Source organism: Leishmania braziliensis, chromosome 4 (assembly GCF_000002845.2).
Source record: "Leishmania braziliensis MHOM/BR/75/M2904 complete genome, chromosome 4".
Classification (NCBI taxonomy): Eukaryota; Euglenozoa; class Kinetoplastea; order Trypanosomatida; family Trypanosomatidae; genus Leishmania; species Leishmania braziliensis.
Genome location: NC_009297.2, coordinates 331,766 through 343,231, shown reverse-complemented (window position 1 = coordinate 343,231; position 11,466 = coordinate 331,766). Strand labels below are relative to the sequence as shown.

At 62.4% G+C, this 11,466-nt stretch overlaps 3 protein-coding genes across 3 annotated transcripts; all 3 read left to right on the top strand.

The window, feature by feature from the left end:
- Window positions 1-736: 736 nt before the first annotated feature.
- LBRM_04_0920 (hypothetical protein) lies at window positions 737-2,728 on the top strand (the record flags this gene model as incomplete). The annotated part of the gene is made up of 1 exon (XM_001561725.2): window positions 737-2,728. One exon carries the CDS (start codon window positions 737-739, stop codon window positions 2,726-2,728), a length of 1,992 nt encoding a protein of 663 aa, XP_001561775.1.
- A 1,674-nt stretch (window positions 2,729-4,402) lies between these two features.
- Window positions 4,403-6,745, top strand: LBRM_04_0910 (conserved hypothetical protein; the record flags this gene model as incomplete). Its single annotated transcript, XM_001561724.1, has 1 exon — window positions 4,403-6,745. The coding sequence occupies one exon, from the start codon at window positions 4,403-4,405 to the stop codon at window positions 6,743-6,745; it is 2,343 nt and encodes a 780-aa protein (XP_001561774.1).
- An 874-nt stretch (window positions 6,746-7,619) lies between these two features.
- LBRM_04_0900 (conserved hypothetical protein) lies at window positions 7,620-10,811 on the top strand (the record flags this gene model as incomplete). The annotated part of the gene is made up of 1 exon (XM_001561723.2): window positions 7,620-10,811. The coding sequence occupies one exon, from the start codon at window positions 7,620-7,622 to the stop codon at window positions 10,809-10,811; it is 3,192 nt and encodes a 1,063-aa protein (XP_001561773.2).
- Window positions 10,812-11,466: the final 655 nt, after the last annotated feature.

Below are 11,466 nucleotides of genomic sequence, written 5' to 3'. Positions count from 1 at the left end.
CCCCCCCCCCTCCTCCTCGTCTTCGCTCTCAACCCACTCCCCCTCCCCCCTTCTCACTATTGCCCTTAACTTCACCTAACACGCACGCACAACTGCAGCTGGGGAAAAGGCGTGGTACTGCGAAACACACGTACACATTTCACTCCCCCTTCGCCTTTCCTCATTCTCCCTCCCTCCCTCTCTCTGTTGCGGCTGATGGTGTGTCGGCACGTCGGCAACCCCTTACACGACTTGGATTTCCTCCTCACCTATTCGAGCCTCAACAGCTGACCCGCTGTCCACCTCGGCATCGCCGCGACTTCTCTCCGTGCGGGTTGGCGTAGTGGTGGTGGTAGTGAGCAACCTTCGTGCAGCTTCGTCGCGAAATCGGTTCGCAAACGCTGTCTCGCGCACCACAGCCCATCACCCCTACCCCCCCCCCTGAGAAACTCCCGCAGCAGCAGCAGCACCTCCTCTCCCAGTGTCGTCGTCGGATCAAATCCACCGCGCACTCGCACACCACGGGCAAGTTGTTCTCGTTCATCCTTGCCAGAGGCTACACGATCGCGGCCACCGCCCCTCGCCACCGGCACCTCTACCGCGGTCGCTGCATCAGTTGCTGCTTGCCGCCAAGATTGAGGCAGACCCCCCACCCCAGCCCTCTTGGCGCCACCACCGTTGCAGCAGCAGCCGGAGGCGATGCGCTAAGAGCACCATTGGGCCAGTCACAGATCACCGGCAAGCCACACGCGCGCGCATGGGCTCGCACGCGTCAGCGACCGCTCCTATGGCGGACTTCCACATGACCGTCGACGAGCAGCAACAGCTTTTAAGCAACGCTCCCATTCACAACAGCCTTGCGAGGCCTGACAGTGGTGATCACATCAACGATCACGCACACCACGGCACACAATACATGACGCCGTTGTCGTCCCCGATAAGTGAAGACCCAGCCGACACGACAACCGCGAGCCTCGCCATCCATGGCACAAGTGAACCTGCTCCTGCGTCAGCGGTGGCGGCCGTTGAGGCACCCTCGCCGGGGCGCGCCGCCCTCTCATCGCTGAGCTGTCCTGACCATTATCGGCGTCGCCTGTTCGCCTCGTCGCGGCACGACTTGGACAACACCGTCGAGGAGTTCGTGCAGAGAGCAGCCAACGATGCGGATGTGCCGCCAGGCCTCCTAGGATTTCTACAGAGACAGCGGCAGCACCAGCCACAAGAGCAGCTGCGCCAGGATCCCCAACCAGGGCTCTCACCGCTGGTGTCGACCTCCTCCGTGAACTCAGTACGAAGTGTTGCTCAGACAACCCCCCCGCGGCAGTCGTTCGCACTTCCCTCGCAGGATCTCGACTCGACCGCGGCTTGCAAGGCGGCAACGGCGCCGATGGCAGTGAATAGAGACGACAGCGACGTTCTCCTCCATAGCCACAACAGTAGCGGCAGCGGTGGCACACAGGTCTACGGGCTAACCAAGCTCGCCCCCTCAGACCCCTCGAGCGGCTTAGCGGAGGAGGACGAGGAAGAGGGCCCGACTTTCAGCGTCGTTGGTGGTGGTGGCAACGGTCATGTGCGGCCAAGACTAACAGCGGGGATGAAGACAGCGAGGCTCCTTGCAGCACCCCTGCCTAAGCAGCGCCACTGCAGTAGTCATCGCATGACCGCACCGTCGGTCAACTCTCAAAGCACAAGGGAACTGCGGCAGCTCTGCACCTCTGCACTGCAGCGTCGCGACAGTACCATCACAGGCGTGTACCAGGGCATCAGCAGCGGCGGCGGTGCCGCCGCTTCCACCGCCCGCTGCGACTCAACCGCTTCCCTTATGAGACTGCAACGCTCGCACCAGCCGGTGCCTTGCACTGCCACCGTAAGCGGCGTCACCTTGCCGGTCGTCTTTCGGTTTCTCGCCATCCGGTCATGCTCACAGCCGGACTCCGTGCCTCGAGTACTGCCGGCATCCGACAGCTCACCACTCCCAACGACAAGCGGTAACACCGGCAGAGCACTCGCTGATCGTCTTTACGAGGTCCCTGGAGTGCTGCGCCAACGTGTTCATCCGCCAGCCTTGTCCGCCTCCGTCATCGCCTTCCCTGCCTCGCTGGCGCAGTCATCTCCGCGGGGCATTGACACCTCAGCGGGCAAGCGCTTCGCCGTTGCCGACGTGCAGAAACCCACACAGGTAGCTGACGAAAAAGCCTCAAAAGGCCACTCTTGCGTGCCGCTACCGCCTCTGCTTCAGCTCTCCTCGGTCGCGACTCGCGCGTCCACACAATCATCGGCGTCGGCGCAGCTCTTCGGCGGTGCCACGGCGACAAACGCCACGATCCTCAGCAGCATCAGCATCACCGACATCCCCTCCACGAATTTGTCGTCTTCGGTAGCTGCTGCGTGCGGCAGGCAGGCGCCGACCTCAGACTATGCAACAAGGGAGTCGTACAGTAGCCTTGGTGTGTCGTACCACCACCAGCAGCCGCGCTTCCGCCGAGCCCAACTCGGAAGCGTGAGCAGTCATAGCAGGAGTGCCGCCAAGCCGCCGGCGGCGGCCGGCCTCAGTGACATCGTGACTGCTGGGAGTATATCGGGTCGGCGGTCTTCTTATGGGGAGACGGATCCGTCGCTGACGGCAGGCGTGGTGTGGTTCGGGATGTTCTCCTCGTACGCCCCATCGGTCACCTCACCCACCGCAGACACCCCCACTAGCACGACCAACTACTGCTACAGCTGCGCGAGCAGCTCCATTGCCGGGTGAACGATGCGAGGGGGTTGTGGCAGGGACGGCAACAAGTGGGGAGAGTACCCATCGCTGTCCAAGTCGCCCCCGGAACGCTGTCGACGTCGCCTGATGGTCTTCAACACATTTGACACAACCCTCGCGGCAAGCAAGGGATCAAGCATCGGCCGAAGCCTCCACCGTACCGCGGCAATGTGTGCATCGGATGAGCGAGCTGCAGTAGGCTCTGTTGTGGCCATCACCGTCAGCGACGTCACAGCTCCTGCCGCAGTACCACCTCGGCCGCAGCACGAGCACCTTTGCGAGGAGCCTCTTGTGAATGTCAGCGCAACCGACCCCGTAGCGCCCCTGCATTGGCCAGACGGACTGCGTGTGGTCGGCGTTGCTGACTGTAAAAACAGCGGTAGGTTGGGGCCTGCTGCACCATGACCATCACCATCGATCTCGGTGACAGCGCCAAGGGCGACGATGTTCGTGGCACCGCAAGGACTGCCGCCAGAGGACGCGCGATCTGTCTCCCCGCCGACGCGCTTCTCCAGCGCAGCCGACTCGGTCGGCAGCATTACCACGCTGAATCTTCCAGAGTCTGATATATATATATACATATATAGGCGTGGGGGTGGACGGTGATGAGCGGTGCTGCCCACTTATGCCGGCAGAAACGACAGAGCAGACCGGAAGACTCAGCAATGCGCCTCAAGCGCGCGCGCTCTCTCCCTCTCTCGGCACGTACTTGATTCGTGGTTGCTTTGATGCTTCTCGTTGTTTTCCTGGTCACTGTGTGCACGCAGGCGCGCTCGATGCCTCCCCCTCCTCTGTCCTCTCCTCGTTTGTGTTAGGCACACGGGCCGCGTAAAATCGGCAGAACGAAGGCGAAAAATGTAGACTGCGGGGAGGGGAGGGGGCACATCACCTGCGCTGCTGCCGCTGCGTTTGTCTGCCGGCCATCCTCCTTCGTTGTGTTGTGCCGCTTCACTCACCCCTCCCCCTCCCCCCTCTTCCGTCTTTCTCTTCGCTAGGCGTGTGTGTGTGGGGGGGGGGGGGGGGAGGGGAGGGGTGAGTGATGTTGCGCTCTCCACTGTGTGTGTGGGGGGAGGGAGGGAGGAGAGGCCCCTCTAAGCTTCACACCTCAGAATGTGCCTACCGCAGCGCCGTGTCTTTACTATAGATGTGTATGTGTGCGTCTTTTGGGATGTCTCTTCCGTCTACTCCCTTTATGCCCGCACGTTGTTGGCGATGACGGCATCCTGCCCGCGTGGGGCGTGTGCGCTGCTCTTCGCCCCTCTCCACCCTTGCGCGTTTGTTGTTCTCTCTTTCTCTCTCTGTCGTTTGTTGGCTGTCGACCACCGGTGTGTGCGACATCCCCAAGACGTATGAAACACAACACGCAGCACCCGTGCAGCATCTGCCCCCGCACCCGCCCCTGCCCCTTCCATTCCGTCTTCTCGTATTTTCATTCTCTCTCTGTCTGTCTCTCTCTGTGTGCGCGTGTGTGTGTGTGGGTGTGTGGGTGTGTGTCGAAAGCCTCACCGCCGCCTCGCGCGCCACGCTGACCAGAGTGGCTGACCAAGCGCTACTGGCGCGCAACTTCAATCCTACGCAAAAATTGCGAAGCGCGTGTCGAGCGCGCAGAGAAGCCTTCTCCCTTGACAGGACAGTGCACCGACCAGTTCGCCAAGCACCCGGGGCTTCATGAGCACAGCCAACGCCGCTGCAGCCGCTCGGTCGCAACCCCGCGAGCACCTGAACATTATTTACCCCGATGAGGGAAAGCGGTACAAACTCAACGTGCGTGCCCCGATCAGCCGCCTCACGGTTGGGAAGGTGAAGCAGTGCCTTGCCGCCGTCAGCTCATGCCCCATTCCGCTGAACAAAATGGTGCTGCACCTCAACGGAGTGCCGCTGAGCAGCGACAAGGACCTGTGCTCCAGCCTCGGCATCGGTAACGGTGCCACCCTCTCTTTGGAGGCTCGACATACACCGAACAAGTACAACAGCGAAGAAGATGGCGGCGACGGAGGTGCAAAGGGTGCGCAATCGCCTGTCGGCGCTGCCACACCCGGTGCTGCCGCGTCGCCTTTGCTGTCGATATCGTCACCGATGTCGCATCAGCGCCGGCTGCTGGAGCTTCAGACACTCCAGCAGCAGGATGAAATGCTGCACAAAGACGCCGTTGTGCGGAATGACGTGCTGCGGCACACACTGCACCACGTCGAGGAGGAAATGGACCAGGCAAACCTTCGCCGCCGCCAGCTTGAGAGGCAACGCGAAAGCGCTGATGAAGAACTACAGCACATCAAGGGGAAAGAGGCCGAGGCGGCACGCGAGCGGGAGCGGTTTGCCATGCTGCAGGCGCAAGAGGCGGCGCGTGCGAGTGAGCGCGCGACACAGCTAGTGGAGCGTCGGGAACAACTCCGTGCCGAGCAGGAGGCCGCCCGCGCCGTGGCGATGCTGAAGCTCGAGAATGAAAAGAAAAAGGCCCTGCTGGCGCAGCAACAGGCCTTCTTCAACGCCGAACGAGAGCGGGCCAAGCGGGAGCAGGAAAACTTCGAGGCTACAACCAAGGCCCGGGAGCTGGAGCTGCGGGCACGTGAGATCGATATAGAGCATCTGAGGCTCGCTCGCATTCGTGAGGCGCGAGCTCTGGACATGGACCGCCGCCTGGCAGTGCAGCAACGACTGAATTACTACGCCCAACTTGGCATCGAGGCACCGGGGGCGCTGCAGCGCGAGGCGGCGGCGCTTCTACTAACCGAAAAGGGAAAGAGCGATGGGGATGCAACGAATGAGGCGCTGGTGGGTGAGAGCAGCCACCACTGGCCTGGCGTCCAGAGCCATCCCCCAAACTCGAAGGTGAGCGCCACGGCGCTCAAAGGACACACCGGCAAATCGGCCGCGAGCGCTCTCGATACCATTACCGATGGCCTCGTGCGTAGCCGCGGGTCATCATCGCCTCCGCTGTCGCACTCCGCCCAAAGGCCTGCGGTAGTGGCGGCAGTGCCGGATGGGAGCTTCTACGATGCGCGCGAAAACGCTGAGGAAAATCTGCGTCGCCTCGGCGAGGACCTCGGCCTCCGCGACGGGCTGCAGTTTGACGAGAGCGACACCTGCGTCATCAGCATCGACGGTGAGTACACGCTTCTCGTGATGTACGACACCGTGACCGAGCGACTCTACCTCTACTCCACTTTGCTGGCGTCACTGCCGCCGGTTGTTCAGGCAACCACAGAGGGTCGGCTGAAGCTGTACGAGTTCCTGCTGGAGGCGTCTCTGCTCGGACGCGAGATGTGTGGCGGTGGCGTTGGTTCCTCCATTCGTAATGACTTTATCCTCATGTCCGCCAGCCTGTACATGCCGACGAGTCAGCCGTGGTCGCTGCGAACGCTGGCACCACAGTTCTTACACTGTCTCCAGCACTGGCGCACGAAGCTTACGGAGTTCTTGCAGACCCTGGAGGCACAGGAGAGCCACCTCCAGGGCGGTGGCATTGATACTGTACCTCCAAGCCCGCCAGCGGCGGCACCACAACCGCCGCAGCAGCATGGGTACTTTACCGCCTCATCCTCCCAATCGCCCTCCTTGGCCCACAGCCCCTACCGCCCCAGCTCAGCGGCGATTCGCATCGTTAGCCCTCGCCCACGGTGCTTGGCAACCTCCCCATCTCCGTCACAGGCCTCCAGCTCGGCGGCAGTAGCGGTGACACCCCTAGCGGCGCCGTACACCTCGCCGCCCAACGGCAGTGCCATTCCAGTCCTGGGACTCGAGGTGACCGGCACTGTGCTGATCAATGGGGTGCCGACACACTACGAGGACGGTGTCCTCGTAGTGAACGCGGCGGGCCCGTCGGTGCTCGCCGGAGTGCAGCCAAACGACTTCATCGAGGAACTGAACGGAGTGCGCATACACAACGTCGGCGACTTCCGCCGTGTCATCGAGGAGCAGCTGGCGCCAGGCATGCTTGTGCCGGTCCGCATCAACCGTGGTGGGGTAGCGATGGTGGTGACGGTGCACGTAGAGGCGGCGCGGCCGCTGTAGCGTAGCACAGGCGAGATGTTTGGGTGCTCGAAGGGGGCGTGTGGAGGCTTACGTGTCGGCGAGCGGACACCACCACTTCATCACCACTGCTTGTCGGTGCCTTTCTCTGAATGCATCTGGGCATCGCCGTTGATGTCAGTGGCGACAGAGATGCGCGTGGCAGACATGCACAAGCCTCTCCCCTCCCAATTTCCCCGTCCACCCCCCCCCTTCGATCTGCGCAGCTGCAGTGGCTCTTGTACACAACCACACACACATTCTCTTCGAAACGTAGAACAGCATGTGCGCACGACGGCGCATTGCGTTGGCGAGTGGATCTTCTCGCTGCAGTCTCTGCTGCGCCAGGAGGCAATCGTCCACACACACACACACACATATACAACATGCATGAGGGAATATGAAAAGAAAGCGCACATGCAGGATGCAGCGCGATTGCGATTAACACGCTCGACAATGGCAACAGTTTGATGGCCATCTGTGTCGACCCCGTTACTGCTGATGAGCGCCCTTCTCTGTGAGAGACTGTTGGGAGGGAGAGAGAGGGGGGGAAGCCGCATCAAGTGGATGTGTTTGAGTGTTCGTGGGTGGTGGTGGTGGGGGGGGGGGGGGGTTCACTAGCATCTTAAGCACAAACAAACGCCCCGCCCCCCCCCCCAGCCTGTATGTCTTCTCATCTCATTCCTCCCTACCCACCCATCATCCCCCTCACTCTCGCTTCGTCTTCCCCGTCATCACATCACCCTACACTCCGCACGCTCCTCTCACTCTTCTTCTTGCGACTTGGTGATGGTTTTCGGATTAGGTGTGTGTGGGGGTGTGTGTGTAGGAAGCTGAAGAAACGCTCGCACAGCCACATGCACTGAGATGCACACCGATGTCAGAGAACGTGGCGCACCTTCTGAACGGTCGCCCGCAGTGCGCGAGCGGCAATGCCGGCTCGCTTACACGTCACACACTCGCTACGGATTCAATCGAGGAGGTCGACATTGTGAGCGCCACGACTCGCGCCTCATCGCCAGAAGCGACTCTTGAACAGCAGCGCCACGTTGCCCTACCACAGAAGCATCGAGGCTTGCTGCAATGTGCGTCTTGGCATCGTCGGCGGCCGCGCTCGGGATCAGTGCCAGAATTCTCCTTGCCACCACAGCAACGCCTCGCGTGTGCGCACTCCGGGCGCAAACAGGCGAGCGAAGATGGGGTGTTTGGCGAAGATACACAGTCAACAGGGGTCAGTCTCAGCAGCCTCACGGTCGAGGATGGTAACGGCGGCAGCTCCAGAGCGGCAAGTGCTGATGACGACGAGGAGCGCAGAGCCGAGCTGTCTTGGAATCCTCGCACACGAGCTCATCCTCTAAGTAGAGCCTCGCACCATGACGTCAGCGCCAAGTGGAGGCAGTGTATCGGCCACCGGCTGGGGTCGGCAACCGAAGGACGGCGACCGGATGTCTCACTGCGCCCGCCGCCGCCGCGAACCCCTCGCGCGTGCGCCCGCCCGCATACGCATGACATTCCTGCGACATTAGCCAATCTTCTCCGCCACTACCTCTCCTGGGCACCGCCCTTATCGCCCGTAGCGGCAGCAACAGGGGTGCCTTCTCCCACAGATGGCAACGTGTGTACTCGCTTCCTCTCGGTACGCTGGGGTTGCCAGGCGATGACGGCGCTGCAGCCCCAATCAGATCTGCATCGACGGCCACTCGCGGAGGAACGCACGTGGGACGCTACGCCGCCCTGCCCTCCTCGCCCGCCGCGGCGTGCACCGTCGCCATCTTTCCAACGGCGGCTGTCTGCTAGCCACACCACGAGCAGGCACGGCGCCGACGAGCACCGTTGCTGCAGCGTCACAAGCTGTCACGCCTCGCATCGGTGGCAGCAGCTGCGACAGCAGGAACACCTGTGGAACCTCCTGACGCACTACCCACGTGACGCGAGTGCCTGCCTCTCACTGGGTCTCGGCGTCTGTGCGGCGCTGGATGCCATGCGTGCAGCACCACCACCAGTGCTGCCTGTGGCGGTGCTGCAGGATATCGCAGCGACGACGGCGACAGAGATAAGTGCGTTTGTGCACGCCTGCGAGGAGGCGTGGCAGACTGCGGTCAGTGCATCGCCCGAGCCAACAGCAGCTCTACCGTCGCTCGCCAGGAGTATGGGCGACGCTACCTGCATGTGTGGCTGCTTGGCTGCAGGACAGCTGCTCGACCCCGCCCTTTATAGGTTTCATCTCCTGTACTACCGCCATCATCATCGCTATACACCGTTGCGGCAGCATGACGGCGACGACTACCGAGCTGGCGAGTCGTCGATGAACAGTACGCAGCACAGTGGCGAGCGCTACGCGCTTGAGGAGGCGAGGGCAGCGGTGTTCGGCCGCCCGCATGCCCAGAGGCAGCCGCCTCAACACGCACGCTGCGCCCCTCTTCCTCCCCATGATGGATGGCGCGCTCCCGGCACAGGACCAGTGCGGGCACCTTTGCTCTCCGCCACCCCTCCCCCGCCCCACCTCCCGCGGGTTCAGGGCACCTCACCAACAGCGCTGCTGCCGCTGTTGGCGGTGCAGACACTCTCAGGATTTGTGCAGGCCTCCAGCGCGCGTCGAAGTTCTGTGATGTCTCGCCAGCGACGGCGCTGGGGACTACGCGCGACACGGCGAGGCTGTGGGCGCTCGTCCGCCTCGCCGCCAGGCGCCACCTCAACTGGGGCGCCACCTCAACCAGCGCCGTCAGGCACGCAGAGTAGCTCGAGAGGATTTACGACGCAGCAGTCGCAGCCGGGGAAGAGCAGAGACGACGACGCTGAAGCAAACCCACTTTGCAACTACGCTCACTTCTGCGATGAGACGGAGAGGCTGTGGGCGGTGATGGCGAGCGTCCTGCTCGCGTGGAAGCAGCTGGAGCAGTGCGTCTCTTTAGTGCTGCTTGTCCCGCGGCTGGAGGTGCTCCCGTCCTCCGCGTCGCATACGTGGCGGCTCGTACCGCCGTCGCCAACTTCGCAGTTCTCGAAATCCCCCGCTTTGTCACCGCTCGCGCGCGCCGCGGCGTCCATGCGGCTGCACAACGCCGCTGTGGAAGGCATGCTGCTGCACGCCACCCATGATAGCGCCGTCACAGCGCCTCCAGTTCCTGCAGGTGGGACGCAATTTGAACGCACTGCGCTCGCCCGCCTGCGCGTCCGTCTGCTCTCCATTCCTCCGAGGCCTCGCCACACAGCGAGCGCAGAGGAGAGCGACAACGTCGCGTCCTCGCTGTGCATGATGGAGGCCTTCGTGTATGGAGAGCTGCAGGGTCAGATTGCGCACCTGCCGCTGTGGTGCGCCGTGGCGGTGGAAGTGCTACAGCTCTACATCGAGCAGTTTCGCCAAGATCGCACGTTGCTCGCGCGAATGGCGGAGGAAGAGAAAGACGACGCTGCGGCTCTGAGAGCTGTGGGCAGCGATGATGACGCCACATGGGCCTGTGTGCACTCTAGCCGAGTGCACCAAGTCGTGCTGCTGGCCATACGTCTCATGACCCTGCCCTGCGTGTTTGCCAACCGTGCGTCCGCCCCTGCCGTGGCAGCGGAGAGGACCGAGGCGCCGCCTCCAACAACTTGTCAGACTCGCAGATGGCGCCAAAGTTCGCCGGAAGATCACGGTGCGAGGGTTTCTCATGAATGCGGCGGCTTGCAGCATCCTTCACGTGAGTCCCAAGCTGTTGCTGCAGCCACAGGCGCTTCAGCTGCGAACGTGGAAGTGCCAGTGCCAGTCTCGGCAACGATCGTGGCACAGCTCTCTGCGGTAATGTCCCGGCACCCGCTCTTCGGCGTCGCCGTAGCGGTGGTCGGCGGTGGTGTACCACTGCACTGGGCCGTGACATGTGTGGCACCGCGCGCCATGAACGCTCACTCTCACGCAGCAGTGCCACCACCTCCCTTCCCAGCGCAGTGCAGTAGCCGCAGCGGCGACGGGGTGGATTCGCGGCGTGCTCACGTCGCAGACGTGGCCGCCGCAGACGCTGAAGCACAGACAGAGCTACGTCGACTGGTGCAGCTTCTCCACATGTGGTTGCGAGAGGCGGAGAGGCGGCCATGACTACACCGTACCGTCTTTCCCCGTCCTCTCTCTCTCTCTATCGATGTCATGATTTCGCGCAAAGTGATGGGGAGTAGGCACGATGCCCAACACACACGCACGCACACCTCACCGCCGCAGCAGACGCCACCGCTCTCCTTGCCACCCCTGCACACGCACGCCCAATAACAACACGAGGCAGCTCTTGCTTGCCTAGCGGGTATTTCGCTTCTTTATAGTCTTGTACGCCCCATCTCTGCTACACTCCAGCTGCTGTGCCTCCGTCTTCCCCCCGCTCTGTGCAACCATCCACAACCGCACTACAAGCGGGCCAAGAAGGAAAATCCATGTGAAACCCGAACAGCACACTTCGTGCTATCCCCACACATACACACACACCTCCGCCTCCGCCTCCTTTCTCTCTCTCTCTCGCTTGCTCGCTGCATGGCCTCCACTCAGGGAGAGAGTGGATATCAAGGCAGCAACATCACGCGCGCAGGAGTTGTACCGTGAGTAGTAGCGGGTGGATGCTCACCGCTCTCCTCTCTTTCGTGTGGACTCCGTGTTGTTCCTGAATGAGATCGGTACTCCCTGCGGGACACATCGCCCACCTCCCCGTTCTCCTCCTCCCTCCCCCTACCCTCGCCACGCACAACTCTCTCTCTCTCTCCTCCTC